This window comes from Vicia villosa, linkage group LG7, assembly GCF_029867415.1.
Source record: "Vicia villosa cultivar HV-30 ecotype Madison, WI linkage group LG7, Vvil1.0, whole genome shotgun sequence".
NCBI classification, from domain to species: Eukaryota; Viridiplantae; Streptophyta; class Magnoliopsida; order Fabales; family Fabaceae; genus Vicia; species Vicia villosa.
Genome location: NC_081186.1, coordinates 72,039,164 through 72,055,277, shown reverse-complemented (window position 1 = coordinate 72,055,277; position 16,114 = coordinate 72,039,164). Strand labels below are relative to the sequence as shown.

General features: G+C 33.4%; 1 protein-coding gene across 1 annotated transcript; it reads left to right on the top strand.

Annotated features, from left to right (window-relative positions):
• Positions 1–3,655: 3,655 nt before the first annotated feature.
• Positions 3,656–4,993, top strand: LOC131620770 (protein LIGHT-DEPENDENT SHORT HYPOCOTYLS 5-like). The gene has a single exon (XM_058891929.1). It carries the CDS (start codon positions 3,814–3,816, stop codon positions 4,408–4,410), a length of 597 nt encoding a protein of 198 aa, XP_058747912.1. The 5' UTR covers positions 3,656–3,813; the 3' UTR covers positions 4,411–4,993.
• Positions 4,994–16,114: the final 11,121 nt, after the last annotated feature.

Below are 16,114 nucleotides of genomic sequence, written 5' to 3'. Positions count from 1 at the left end.
GGTATAGGAAATGAGGAATAGACAAGACTTTGCTTGTTAAGAAGAAGGATGGAAAACTCATGATTGCACAAATATTTGTGGATGACATTGTGTTTGGAAGGATGTCATACCAGATGGTTCCACATTTTGTCAAGCAGATGCAATCTGAATTTGAGATGAGTCTTCTTGGTGAATTAACATACTTTTTGGGGCTTCAAGTAAAACAGATGGATGATTCTATCTTCATCTCTCAAAGCATGTATGCCAAGAACATTGTGAAAAAAATTTGGTATGGAAAATGCTAGTCACAAAAGGACACATGCACCTACTCATTTGAAATTATCTAAAGATGAAAAAGGTGTTAATGTAGATCAAAGTATATACAAAAGCATTATCGGTAGCTTGTTATACCTTACAATTAGCAAACCTGGCATCACATTTGCTTAGAGGGCTCAGAAGGTGAAAAAGCATTGAGCCACCTTGAATAAATTTAAAGGCCCGCTACGGTAGAAGATGGTTGGGTCCCTCATCTTAAAATAAAGAGCGTCCCCTCATCCTTCATTGAATATGCAGATAACTATCACTAAAGTTAGCACATTAGAAATAAGTGAGTCAACTACGAAGAAACCATGTGCCTCCATAACGTACCAAAAATAACATTATGTTCGTTAGGGGTGTTCAAAACCAAACCAGCCCAATAGAAAACCGCAAAACCGAACCGAACCAAACTGAAACCGCAAAAAATCGCATTTGGTTCGGATGTGTTTTGGTCATTTTCTAGCGGAACCGCGCGGTTTGCTTCGGTTTGCGATTTGTATTTTGCAAACTGAACCGAACCAAACCAAACCGCATAATATTATAAAATCTTACTAACCGATATATATTTCTTTTATTTTTTAGAAAAATCAACTAGTATTATATGTATATTTTATCATATTCTTTGTATGATATTTATTTTAATTTATATATCTTCAAAAAATAAAATATTATTTATTTATAAATATTATTCAAACAAAATATATTTTATCGTATTCTTTGTATAATATTTATTTATAAATGGAATTTCATGTATATCATTCTTTAGACTTAAGATAAAATTGTAAGAGCATTTTTATGTATCAAATTATAATCTTGTTTTGACAATTATAATTTTTTTTTAAAGTAATGTATGAATGATTAAACACAAAATTATATTTTCCTCTATATGTGTATGTATGACTCAATAATTTTTTTTAAAAAACCGAACCAACTGAACCAATCCAAACCGCATTAGTTTGGTTTGGTTCGGTTTTATTTTTGAAAGTCAACTGAACCAGCCCAAATCGCACGTTTTTTTCTCTCGCGGTTCGGATGATTTTTCGCGTCAAAACCGCCTAAATCGCACCGCGAACATCCCTAATGTTCTTCCTTTAAACGAGCATCCATCAGTAGGCGGGTTTCGATGAGTCATTTCAAGCGCTACCAAGGAGCTTCATCATGAGGAGTAACGCCCGAGGTAGCCTAACTCTTTGACGAAACCTATTAACCGCTTCCTCAGATACAAGTCCAAACGAGATAGGCCTTCATCTTTGTAGACGTATAATATATTCCTTATTAGGAAATGACCTTCAGTTTAGTACTTCGGAAACAAGCTAGTGCATCTACCATCCGCTCTGCTCCCTATCATGCATATAGTTGTATGAGCCTTCGGGCGAAGGGGGTGAATGGGAAAAATCAACTTTTGAAATTCTTCAAGCCCTCTGAAAAATGCCCCAAAACCACACATCGTTGGTACCAAGTGAATCAAATAATGGCCACGTCCATGAGTTGGAGAACCACGTTGAACTTTGACGAGATGGAAGAAAAGGGTTAAATAGGGTTTCCTATTTAAATATTCACAATAATATTGAAAGACTTTTATATACACTTAACTTGCAGGATGTAACTCTAATGGAACAATCAGCAAATGGTTCAAAAATTCTATTTCAAAGCCATTGAAGTACAACCAAAAGCCCATGATCGAGAAAATACAATCGTAGAAAGGAATGACACACTCACCATACTCGCTACAGATTCTATTATTTTCTCTAATGGTCAAGGCACCCCATTTCGAAGATGGACCGACGTCCCAAAAGGCTCAATCAAAACTACCGTCTCGAGTGAAGACAAAAGTGGTTCAAGAAGAAGTAAATTCAACCCAAGAGGCACATATATCTTCTTTCGATTTTTAACTCGTGATAAACACTACTTTCTTGAAGTATAGGAAGAAAATACGTTATAAGAAATGTAGACGAAAAGGAAGCAGAAAGAATATTTCAAAGGAACGTGAAAATAACTCCTCTAGAATCATTTGATGACTTACTAAAGGAAGTAAATCCTATTGACGCTTCACGTCACTCCTACAAAACACGCTAGTGTTTCAGTTTCCAAAGGTCATTATGAGAGTTCCTTTAAAAAGACATATGAGGAATGAGGCGCATTAAAGATGCGAATTCCTAGAAAAAAATAACATCTTCTCTTGATTTTCCTAAAACAACTAAAGGAATGATCGACAGACGGGGTAGATATGACAAACCCTTGCACTGATATACCGAAGCAAGGGCTTGGGGGGAAACTATTCTATGACAGCCAGAATGGTTCTCGACCGAATATTCAAAGAGAGTTACAACTCATCTGGATGGCTCGCAAGACATAAGAGTTACCATGTAGAAGGGCACATACGATCTAAATGCAAGATGCATCCAACAACTCTCCGCCTCACACGTCTAACAAATAGCGTGTTATTGTAATAGTTATACTAGATAAATGATACGTGCAAATAATTCATGCACACAAATTAAAATTCAAATTTCATTCTCTCTTCTCTTTCACGTACCGACTTGAGTGTTAGAATGTTAACCTAAGATATCAAACTCCTCTACTGCTCTGTCAAAATCTCTTATTCATTGTTATCCATCACAACAACCCATTCTAATTACGTAACGGATAAAAACTTATTTCACAAAATCACCATTTTGAACAGTTATGTTTGTTTCAAGATTAGTATTGACCTCCTAACTAAAAAATAATATTTTAGTTCTTTAACTTTAGTAAAGTGCATTATTTTAACTCTTTCCATTTATTCTTAGAATAACATAAAAAAATATTCGTTATACCTCATGTTTCATTTTTGTTCTTCAATATAAATTTGTTAGGTCCTTTAAATATACTTTAAGATTTATTTTCACCCATCAACTTGAATAAAAAAAATTAAAGTTGAACACTTTAATAAAAAGTTAAGAAATTAATATGTACACTTATTTTAGTTATAAGATAAACCCTAGAATACAAAGATAAGAGATAAAAAAAAAAAAAAAAAACTTTGCCAACTTGTTTTTATGAATTTGAGATTCAAATAAATTTTTTGATGTTATTTTAAATTTAATTTTTAAAATAAAAAACCAAAAATCTATAACCACCACCTCAAATAGCTCCTTTATAATTTTGCCTTTTGTTTATTGATGTATTTGTTTTCTTCAAAGTGTAACAAAAAAAAGTGAAGATGTATATATACTAGGGGTAATAGCAGTGTAGAGAGAGGGCCATATACTATAGTAGAGTAGTACTCCCGTCACGTAAATGGTAATTCCAATTTCCAATCCCGTCACGTCAAGATGACCCCACTGTTTGCGAAATTATAAACAATCTCTCCACACTCTACAATTCGTCCCCACCACCACTCCCATTCATTCAATTCAAAATCTATTATTCATTCATTCAAACTATTTTACGTCCCATCACCACCCAATCTCTCTCTTCCCTCCTTCCATAATACCAATCCTTCTCTCACGCATATTACCAAAAGTCACCGTCATAATGAAAGCTGCATCGGGCGGAGAACCTCCCCCACCGCAACCAGACTCATCACCACCACCAACACCAACACCGAGCCGTTACGAGTCACAAAAACGACGAGACTGGAACACGTTCCAGCAGTATCTTCCAAACCACAAACCACCGTTAACTCTAGCACGTTGCAGCGGAGCGCACGTGATTGAGTTTCTGAAATACCTCGATCAGTTCGGGAAGACGAAGGTGCACGTGACTGGCTGTCCTTATTTCGGACAACCTAACCCTCCCTCGCCGTGCGCTTGTCCGCTCAAGCAAGCCTGGGGAAGTCTCGACGCTCTCATCGGACGTCTCAGAGCCGCTTTCGAGGAAAACGGCGGGAATCAGGAGAGTAATCCGTTTGGAACTAAAGCGGTTAGGATTTATCTCAGAGAAGTTAGAGAAAGTCAAGCTAAAGCTAGAGGAATTCCTTACGAGAAGAAGAAACGAAAGAGATCCAGTGTTACCACCGCTGCTATTGTAGCAGCAGCGGTGGTAACAAATGGAGAATCAGGTGATGGTGGCGTTTCTAACAATTCTGTCACCGTCACACCTGTTGTTAGTGTCACTGCTGAGATAGTATAGTATTTAATTTTTCTTTTACTAATTTATACATTTGAATGGGATTAGTATTATCTACCTTTAATTTTAGGAGAATTAATCATGATTATGGTTTTATAAGTTAATTACATATTTATGATGAATTTTTAGATTGAACTTTAGTCCGTCAAAAATGATGTTAGTTAGTTTATGATCACGCTCAGACGCCCCGGAGTTGATTTATGTATCGAGTCTTGGCCGGTCCAGAACAATTATCCTCGGGGAGTTAGTTGAAAAGGAACTTGATGAACTAGTAGATTCCAAAGTCTTTCATTTTCTGGTTAATTAAATTTATGAGTGTGATGTGAGGTTAGAGATTATATATTCAAACTGGGTGACATATTTCTATGATGATGCCATTAGGGAAACCAGCAAATGACTTGTATAGATTATTTTCTTTTATGATGACATTTCTACTTTTGTCTTGACTTGGTGATGATGATGAAACACCAATCAGTGATGTGCAGTTGGAAAACAATTAAGTGGAAATTTGAAAGATGAGGAAAGGGACAAAAACAATATATTTCATTTTGGAAAGAAATCAATTAATTGACACCTTCCATTATTATTTACAATCATTTTAGTGGCTAAATAACTATATGATTTTTCTTTCTTGTTTTGTTTTGGATCTATTTCATGTATAAAGATTACTATTTCAAGCAGAAACATTACTATTAACTGGTCCCTGGTTCTGAGATTTTCTGTGCTCAAATTATCTATAATCACACGTGTGCTTTTGATCTTCTGTTTCAGGTGTCCCTTGCAATAAGTTGATCTTAAATTTAGTGCTTTCATGCATGTTGTTGTTATGTTCATTTTGCATACTAAATCATTGGATCTAAGTTGTTGATTTAAATTGAATATAAAGTATAATGAAGATTAAGAAATTCATTATTAACTCAAATAGTATAAAGAAGAAATTCATTAAAAATTCAAATAGTATATTAATTATGTTACCCGTTTTTAAACTTTGTTTTTCAATGTCAATTTTTTAATAATGAACTGATTCCTTATAGATATAGAAATATTTAAACTGAATAAGAATTTATAATTACTTCTAACATTTCATGACTTTGCAACACTTAGCAGTGTGAATTGGAAAACCAATCTTTTCTTTGTGACTAAATTGAGCATAAAATCTAAATGCAAGAATCTTGCTTATTTTATTTTCATTATTTTTGCTTTAGATAGGTTTTTCGCATTTTGCTACAATTTCTTCACGCTCTATCTCTTCTCGTATACCAATAACTGACATTTCTTATGTGATATAACCAAACTCTATTTACCAAAAATAGTTGATGGTAAATTAGATGGTATTAAAAGATGTAATTCATTGTTTAATAAGAAGTTTGTATTCAACAATGTTGTATTCAATCTAGTCAAAGTGGATGTAAATAACAGAGTCGAAGATAACTGAGTTAAAATTAGATGTATTCGACATAATCGAATACAACACGTAGACGTCGAATGTTGTAAGCATGCATTCGACTATGTCAAATAGTGCATTTAGTGAATATGGTGTGATGGTTGTCTATATTAAGACAAGTGATGATGCAAATAAAAACAATTTCATAATGATATTTCTTTTTCACAACATAGTTTCTCTCTTCTTCTTCTTCTTCAATTTCTAATCCTAAATGTTTCAACAAATTGATATCAACGAGTCTGGTTGCGATTCAGAGTGAGTCTTTAGTGGCAAACAGAATCACAACATCAACGTAATTTCTAGCGAATCTATCGGTTTTCAAAGGTGAGAACTATGAAAGGAGTGTTGCGCAGATGAATGTTATCTTTAGATTTCAAGATGTGGCTGAAATCGTGTGTGATGGAATACCTGCATTGGAAGCAAATGCGAATGATGTTAAGAAGGCTGCACACAAGGAACAAAGAAAGAAAAATGGAAAAGCTCTTTTCTTGATTCACTAGTGTGTGGATCCAAATGTGTTCAAGAAGATCATTGAAGAAGAAACGTCTAAAGGAGCGTGGGACAAGTTGAAGAACTTTTATGGTGGAGATGAAAAACTAAAGAGGGTGAAGTTGCATACGTTGCGAAAGAAGTTTGAGATAACACAGATGATGAATCAGTGGCTTTCTTCTTAAGATTATTATTACTCACCTACAAAATGAAAGCTTGTGGTGAACCGATCAATGATCCACAGAAGATTGAGAAATTGTTTAGATCTATGAATGCAAATTTTAATTACATTGTAATGTCTATCGGTGAGTCCAAGAACCTAGTTAAGATGAAGTTATTAGAAGAACTTCCAGCTTCATTAGAGGCTCGTGAGATGAGGCTGAAGTAGGGGAACTCAGATATGGATAAGGTGGATGAACAGTCATTGCAAGCAAGATTCATCAAGAAATCTAGAAAATAAAAGATAAAGCAAAGAAATAATCTTGCTAATGATGGGAAGTCAAGTAAGACTTCAAAAAATCACACTGAATCCCCCAAGAAAGACATGATTAACAAATATGTAGGGAAGAAAATTGACATGAAGGAGGTGCAGTGTTACAACAGCCAAGGATTTGGTCATTATGCCTGAGACTATCGAAGAAAGAAGGAATTAAAAGAAAAAGATAATGAGGAAGTGAAATATGCACATGCTGGAGAAAGTGACTATGATGATGTGTTACTCATCGTCAATACTCAGTTGAGAGGTGAATAAACCAACATGCGGTGTCTGGATTTAGGATGCAGTAACCACATGACTTGTAATAAAAATTGGTTCACCAAGTTAGATGAATTGGTTAAAAAGGTGATAAAGTTTGCAGATGATCGAAAAAGGAAGAGGAAACATATTTGTGGTTAGAAAGGATGTTCGTAAATCTAGTATCATCGATGTGTTGTATGTACCTTCGATGATAAGTAATTTGATAAGTATAGGTCAATTACTTACAAAAAGGTACAACATGAAGTTAGAGATGAATCAAATGAAGGAATATGACGGTGAAGGAAGAATGATTCTGAAAGCACCATTATAAGGACCGTTTTTCTTTAATTATTTATTTATGTGAATTAATTGTGCATTATGTGTTAATTATATGTTTAATGGATTTTATGTTGTTTTATTTGGGAATTGTTAGTGAATAATATAAGTTAATAAATTAGGAGAGTTATTGGGCTTAAGGTAGTATTAGTAAGTGAGGGGTGTTAGTTAGAGCCCATTAGTAATTTAAGATAGTAAGGGTTTAACTAAAACAAGGGTTTTAGAGGAAATAGAAATTAGAAGTTCATTTTGGGGTTTTTGGTGAAAGAAGAGAATAGTAGAGTGAAGAGAAAGAGGGGAATCTCAAGGTTGAAGCTAGAGTTGTCTTCAATCCAAATCTAAGGTAAGGGTGGGATTCTTTCATGCTAAAGGGATGTATGATGATGTTTTGGGTGGGATTTAATTGTATGTTGCATCCATGGAAGTTGTGTGTAGAGATGTTAGGGTCTATGAACAAATGCTTGATTTGATGATTTGAAATGTGTTTAATTGATGTTTGATGATGTTATGATGTTATAAGACCCATAATATGTGTTGTATTTGTGCTTATACCATGTATTCTGTGGTTGTTCATGGTGTTTGATGTTTTCCAACTTGATTGGGTTGAGTTTAGGGGTTTTGGGATGGGTTTCGTATGCTGTTTTCTGTGTTTGGGGTTTTCTGAAAATCGCCAGTTCGCGCCGCGAACCCTTGTGCGCGCCGCGAACCTTTTGGTAGAAACTTGGGAAAAACTGGATCTGCTCAGTTCGCGCCGCGACCCCTTGTGCGCGCCGCGAACTGCTTGGCAGAAAGTTGGGAATTTTTGGATTCTCTCAGTTCGCGCCGCGAACCCTGTTGGCGCCGCGAACCCTGTTTTGCAGAATTTTTCTAAACTTTGAAATGCTATATCTTTTGAACCGTAACTCCTTTTTAAGTGCCGTTTGGACCTGCGTGAAGCCCTAATTGATGTCTTTCTAATGAATATGTTTAGTATAACTTTGGAAACTCTTGGAATCTCCTTGAATTGGATTTTTGTTGACATTGGATATCCGGAATTGATTATGTCGTTTAAGTTGATCATGTCGTATGCGTGGATTATGTTGTTTGAGTCGATTGTGTCGTTAAGTGTGATTGTGAATGTGCATCATTGAGTCACATTCATTGCATTGCTTGAGACGGCCCTAGTGGCAATTGTTTGAGACGGCCCTTGTGGCGAATGTTTGAGACGGCCCAATGGCAATTGTTTGAGACGGGAGTTTTACTCCAATGGTACCACATGCATTTGCATTGTTCGAGTTGCATAGGTAAAGTCGCATGATGAGTCGTGTTTGGATATTTGTGTGTGCATAACATGAATGTTATCTTGTGTCGATTTGATGGTTGTTCCGTTGAACATATGTAATAATCGACTACGTATGCCTTAATCGAGATTGATATTATTGTTGCGAATGATGTGAATTTTAGTAAGTGATATATGTTGAGAAGTGGTGACCGATGTATGATTATTTTCTCCGCTTTGAATATTATCATACGCTTCTTTATAATGAATGATATCTCACCCCTTCTGTTTGAATGTTGCCCTCCGTTGGTAACGTGCAGGTAATGACGCGGAGTAGTCGTGTACCTATAGCTCGAGTCGGTGTGTGTCGATGCTCTGATACGTAGCACTCGGGGAACGTTGGATTACTTGTTTATGTTTTGGTTTCTTGTGTTTATCCTTGTTAAACCTTGTCCTTATATTATGCTGAGACTTTTTGGATGTATCGTGCCGTGTTTGGCCGTGATATTATGAGTTGTATTGTTGTTGACACATGATTTTCCGCTGCGATTGCAAGTACTTGACTGGCTGACAATGATTAATGATTTCGATATTGTTCTCCTACATGTGTGCTATGTATCTAAGTGATTGAGTATGATATATGTATGTGATTTTGTTGTTTAAAATGTGATGCTCCGAATCGTTATGTTCAATTTGCTTGAAATTTTGTACTCTGGTATTCCTCTTTATTGCGGGGTAGATTTGGGGTGTTACAACCATTGGCAGACAATAAAACCTCCAAAATACATATCAACACAGTTGATCATCAATGTCTGAATTCGTTTGTCAATGGAGACAATAATTGACTGTGGCATCACAAGTATGGACATCTAAACTTCAAAAGTCTAAGTATGCACAACCTGAAGAAGATGTTGTATGGTTTACCTCAGGTGAAGAAACCAATCCAGGTATGTAAGGAGTATTGTAAAGTAAAGAAGGATAGGAAAATATTCAGGCATGACTTGCCTATCAGTTCTAAAGAAAAGCTAAAGCTTGTTCACTCTGATGTGTGTGGACCATTAGTAGTAAGGTCTAATTGAGGCAATTGATATTTCCTAACTTTCATAGAAGAGTTCATCAAATATATGTAGATTTATCTAATTGAAAAAAAGCGAGGTATTCACATAATTCAAGAAGTTTAAATTACATGTCAAGAAACAAAGTGAATGCAAGTTAAAGAAACTGAGAGCTGATGGTGGAGGTGAACACACCTCGATGGAATTTGCAAGATTTTACAACGAGGAAGGTATAGAGCATGAGGTCATTTCACCTTATACACCTCAACATAATGGTATAACTAAGAAGAAAAATAGAAGTATACTGAACATGGTCAGGAGTATGTTGAAAGCAAAAGAAATGCAAAAGAGATTTTGGGGAGAAGCAATCTTGACAACAATGTACATGCTTAATAGATGTCCAACTAAGAAGATAGTTTACAAGACACCTTATGAGGTTTGGATAGCTCTGAAGCCAAATGTTAGTCACAATGTGTTTCAGGCGTGTACCTGAGCAATTGTGAAAGAAGCTAGATGATCGAAGTCAGGCCATGGTTCTCATAGGTTATCATTCGACTGGTGCGCATACAAATTGTATCCTCCAAATACTGATAATGGGTGAATCAGAACCAATTTATTTGGATCAATCCGTGACTGATTTGAATTAGTTGGCTGTCATGAAAGAAGAACTCGGAGAAATTGAGAAAAACAAGACCTGGGAACTTGTTGAAAGATCTAGCAAAAGGCCAATTGATGTGAAATGGGTATTCAAGCTGAAACTGAGGCTAAGTGGTGAAATTGCCAAGTATACGGAAAGACCAGTGGCTAGAGGTTTTCTACAAAAGCTTGGTATCAACTTCAATGAAATCTATGCACCCTTTGCAATGTTGGAGACAATCAGGATTGTTATTTTGATTGTAACATACAAATGATGGAAAATACATCAATTAGATGTAAAGTCATCATTTATGAATGGACCATTGCAAGAAGAGGTCTATGTAATCAATCACCAGGATTTGAAATTAAAGGGCAAGAGTAGAAGGAGTACAAATTAAGGAAGACTTTATGTGACTTGAAGCAAGCCACAAAGGCTTAGAATAAAAGAATAGACAGCTTCCTGATCTAAGCAGGTTTCAAAAAGTGTATTTAAGAACATGAAGTATATGTCAATGATACAGACAAGATCAATAGAATCATTTTATGCTTGTACGTGGACGATTTATTGATCACAGGTGCATATGAGGCAGAGATACAGAAGTTCGAGTCAAAACTGATGCGTGAATTTAAAGCGTCAGACCTAGGGAATTTTTCATATTTCTTAGGGATGGAGTTTAAAGACACAAGTGATGGAGTGTTATTCCACTAAAAGAAGTGTACTTCAGATATGTTTAAAAGGTTCAAGATGAACAATCGTAATATAGCAATCACACCATTGGAGATATGAGCAAAATTGAAAACAAAATAAATGATAAGTTTGAAGATACGATATTGTAAGAACAAATCATTGGATTTCTAAGGTACTTATGCAATACCAAACTTGAAATTTGTCAAAATGTTTTACTTTTGAGTAGGTTAATGGAGAAGCCACATGAGTGTCATCTGTCGGCATTCAAGAGGGTTCTGAGATACACAAAAGGTATTATCGATTATGGTTTGCTGATGACAAGATAGAAGAATACCAGTACAGATGCAGAGGTATATGGTTACACTGACTCAAATTTCAGTGGAGATCAATACGAGAAGAAGTGTATTACATGCCACATATTTATGATTGGAGGTGCACCAATCTCTTGGAGCTCAAGAAAGAAAATCATTATGGTTTTGTCATCTTGTGAGCTACGTACATGGGTGCTTCGTATGCAACATGTCAAGTAGTATGGATGCCGCTAGAAGAGCTCAAGATCATGGAACCTAAGAAAATGAAGTTGTTTGTTGATAACAAACTATTGACTTGAAAATCATCACGCTTGTCAAGTTCGAAGTAAGCACATAAAGAGAATGTATCATTTTTTTAGATATCAAGTAAATAAAAGAAAGCTTGAACTTGAGCATTGCAAGTCAAAATGACATCTAGGTGAGAAACTCACCAAGCCCCTGAAGAAAATCAGGTTGGATGAGTTGAAGAGAATCATTGCGATGAAAATCCTAGAAAACATGAATTAGGAGGTGTGTTAGAAGATGTAATTCATTTTTTAATATGAAAGTCTATATTTGACAACGTTGCATTCAAACTAGTCGAAGTCGCTGTAAACAACAAAGTCGAAGACAGTTAAGTTGAAGTTAGTTGTACTCGATAGAGTCGAATACAACATTTAGATGTCGAATGTAGCAAACATGTTTTCGACTATGTCAAATACTGCATTTAGTGAACATGTTGTAATGGTTCTTTATATAAAGACACGTGATTATGCAAATAAAATAATTTCATAATAATATTCTCCCTTTTCACAACATAATATCTCTCTCTCTCTCCCATTCAATTTCTTGAAAACCTTAATTGTTCCAACAGATGGTAGTTTATAATTAAGGACAAATAGCTAATAATTTATTTCTTATGAGAGATAGCTAATAGTTTATAAGAGATTACTAGTATTCGATAGGTAAAAACTAATAATTGATAGTTAATAGCTGATGAATGATAGTTGATAGTTTTTAACTAATGACTGATAGCCGATATTTAATGATTGATAAATGATAGCTTAGAGCTGATGACTGATAATAGATAGTTAATAATTGATTGTTGATAGTTTATAGTTGATGAGTGATAGTTGATAGTTAATAACTAGTTGATGATAGTTTATAGAAGATGACTAATATTTGATAGTTAATGACTTACTGTTGATGAGTTATAGTTGTTGACTGATAGCTGATAGTTAATGATTGATCACTGATAAGTTATAATTGATGACCGATAGTTGATAATTGATGAGTGGTTGTTGATAAGTTAGTTGAAGTATTTGATAAAATAGTAATTTCATTAGACAATAAATTAAACGATGAAAAATAATATTCTTTAATTAATAATTTAGAGGTTATATAATCCTTTATACATCATTAAATTAATTTTTATTTAAAATTAAGGATGATAATAAATATATAAACAATTATATATATATATATATATATATATATATAAAATTTCAACAAACAACTAATAATATTTTTAAACTGAAAATATCGTTAAAACAAAAAGAAGGATAACAAAATACACAAAGGAGGACCAAACCAATACCCCTTAATAACAGAGCCTAAGCCTAGGGATACCTTCCTTGTCTAAAAGGTAATCCTTAACTAAAACAGAGGAAACAAAGGGAAACCAAGAAAATGACCTTCAAGAATATCCAATATTCGCTAGATAATCAGCACAAAAATTGGCTTCCCTATAAACATGGGATATCATGAAATCAATTCTTTGAGTATAAGCATGACAACAAAGCCAACGAGATCTGATTCTCCAAGGAACAAGAGTAGAGTCTGAAAAAGCTTTAACCACAAGCATACAATCTATTTCGATCCACAGCTTCCTCCAGCCCAAAGATAAAGCTTTCTCTATAGCCAACATAGCCGCCCAGAGCTCGGCCAATTCTGAATTTCCCTCCCCCATAAAGTCACAAAAACTACCCAAATACTTAACATTTTCATCTCTCAATATTCCACCACACGCCTTAAAACTGAATCACCTCTCGTCACACCATCAATATTAACTTTAACTAATAATAGACTAGGAGTGAACAACAATAAAGAATGAGGTTAAAATCCACATGAAAAGAGAATGGAGGAAGGTAGAATGAAAACAACCTAGAAAAAGAATAAAGAAAAATGTAGTAAATTACTCATAATATTTTATGATATAAATTTGACTTTTTCTATTTATATTTTAAAATATATTTATTTTATTTTTAATTTAATTATAAAGAAAATTAATAAATTTTAGTTATAAAAATAAAAAGTTTAACAAAATAAAAGTTGAAAGCTATTAATTTTTAAGGTTTGAGTATGATTTATTATTAAATATTTTTTATTTTATTTTGCCTTATCTTTTTTAAAAGTTTAGTAGCCTATATATGTTTCACATTAATAGTTTTTTTTTTATAAAATAAACAGCTTATTTGAAGTTTATAGCACAAATACTCATTAAAATAAGTACTTATTAAAAAGCTCGCATAAATTTTTTTTTTACAAAAGATAAATAAATTAAATTAGTTTTATATGTGTTATTGTTTTTATAAGTTATTTTTGTAAACTTATAAAAATAAAATCACAAAAAATTATGAATAATGATATAAGTTGTTTTAATAATCTCTTCTAAACAATGCCGTAAAATTTATTACATAAAATAAATTCAAATAAGTGAATCTAAATAAATCTTAAATATTTCAAATAGACCAAATCTTAAATACGTCAAGTCTTTGTAGCTCGGTATGGCGTATTAGCATCCATCCTAATGAGCTTTTGATTACAACTTACTTAAATAATTTTCTAAAAAATAATAAAGAAAAGCAAAGAGATGATATCCTTCGTGATTGCTGCTCATATTTTATTTGAGTAACTAACCACCACCTAAGTGTGAAAACGACCACCTGCCAACCGTTTCTTACATTCTAGATATTGATTTATAATGCATTCATATTAAAATAACCCAACTATAATTTACGATATTTCTATTATATAGACCCACCACCCACTTCCAAACAAAACCAATTTTGAACCTATATCCACTAAAATCATTATTCATAATAATGTCATGAAAATATTTCTTATTATTATTTTTTGTTTGTTTCTATAACTCTTTTTCTCCACAGATAAATTTCTATGCTTTTGGATTTTTATAGAGGAACTTTCGCTTTCTGGCTTTATGTAAAACCACGTAATTTGTATAGGCCACTTTATTTTTCACTTTCTTTTTGTTTTTTCTTTATGATTGGATGTAAATGCATTGTAGTAATAAATAACTTGGTGTAGGAAATGGGGTAGAGGAGTATCCCACTTTGTGACCACATTGAATAGCATCCATAACTAGTAGTATAATTAATGTTCTATATGTCTATAGTAGACTTCATTTTTATTAGATCAGGGTAGTTGGGAAGAATGGAGTTTTCTGATGGGAGTGATTTTGGTATTGGGATGTATTGGAGTTACATTTTTTTCCCTATTGAATTTCATTGTATAAACTATTTATAAAAAAGAGTTAATTTCATTATTGTAAAAAAATAGTTAATTTAATTGAATTTATATTATCAAAATTATGACACGTTACAAATTTAAACTTTATAATTAGCATGCAAAATATAAAGTTTACTAGAAACTGAAAAAATAAACAATATTAAATATTAAATAGTAAGTTGTAATTAAACGTGAAAATAGGTAAGAACAATTAACACACATATCTATGGAAACCGTCATAGCAGGGTTATTTATTTATTTATTTAAAAACACTCTAAATTTTTTTATAAAGTTATTTACTTGAAAATATTAAGCCACATTCTATAAGAAAAAGTTTTTTTTTAACTTATCAGATTGAAAATATTGAAAATAAATTATGAACAAAAGTTATTTTTATAAATTTACATAAACAAAATTTAATTTATATTATTAAGTGAATTCATATAAGTCAATGTAAATAATTTTTTTCATTAATCTTACAATTTTTAGTTTAATTAGTTGAATGACATATTTTGATAAGTTTAATTAAACTAAATATACGTTTAATTAAACGTTAGTTGAATGATTTATTTATATTAAAATGAAATAACTTCACCTTACATGTCCCTAAAGATCATCATAGATATAATTAAGGGGATCCATGTGTTCTTTGTTTGTCTTTGATGAACTTAATTTACTATGCAAGATTTTCCAAGTATACAGGGTTCACAAAACTTCAGCTTTTAAACTTTGTCTCCACCAAGCAGATTTTATTTCCCTAATTCGACCAGATCCCTTTCACTGACATGACACAATCTCATGTGCCAAATTTCTGTCTTCGACAAAGATTTCGTGGATGTAACATTTGTCGACCCACTTACAACTTCAGCCCAAGGGTATACAAGCCTTGTTTCTTCACGCCTCTCAAGACTTCCTTCGACCCCTTCATGACTCTTAGAAACCTTTCTCTCCTTGGAAAACATATCCTTTTTTGTCGAATTCACCAAGAGAAATCAAATTTCTCTTCAAATCAGGAACATACCTGAATTCAGTCAACAACCTTATTGACTCATCATAGAGCTTGAATCTCACAGATCCAACACCTATAATCTTGCAAGCTTTGTTGTTTCCCAGCAATACAAATCCACCATCTTGATCACATAATTCCTCAAACAAGTCTTTGTTTGGAGTCATGTGCCAAGTGCAACTTGAATCCATAATACACTCATTACTCGAGTCACTGCTTGAAACCACAAGAATATCAGATG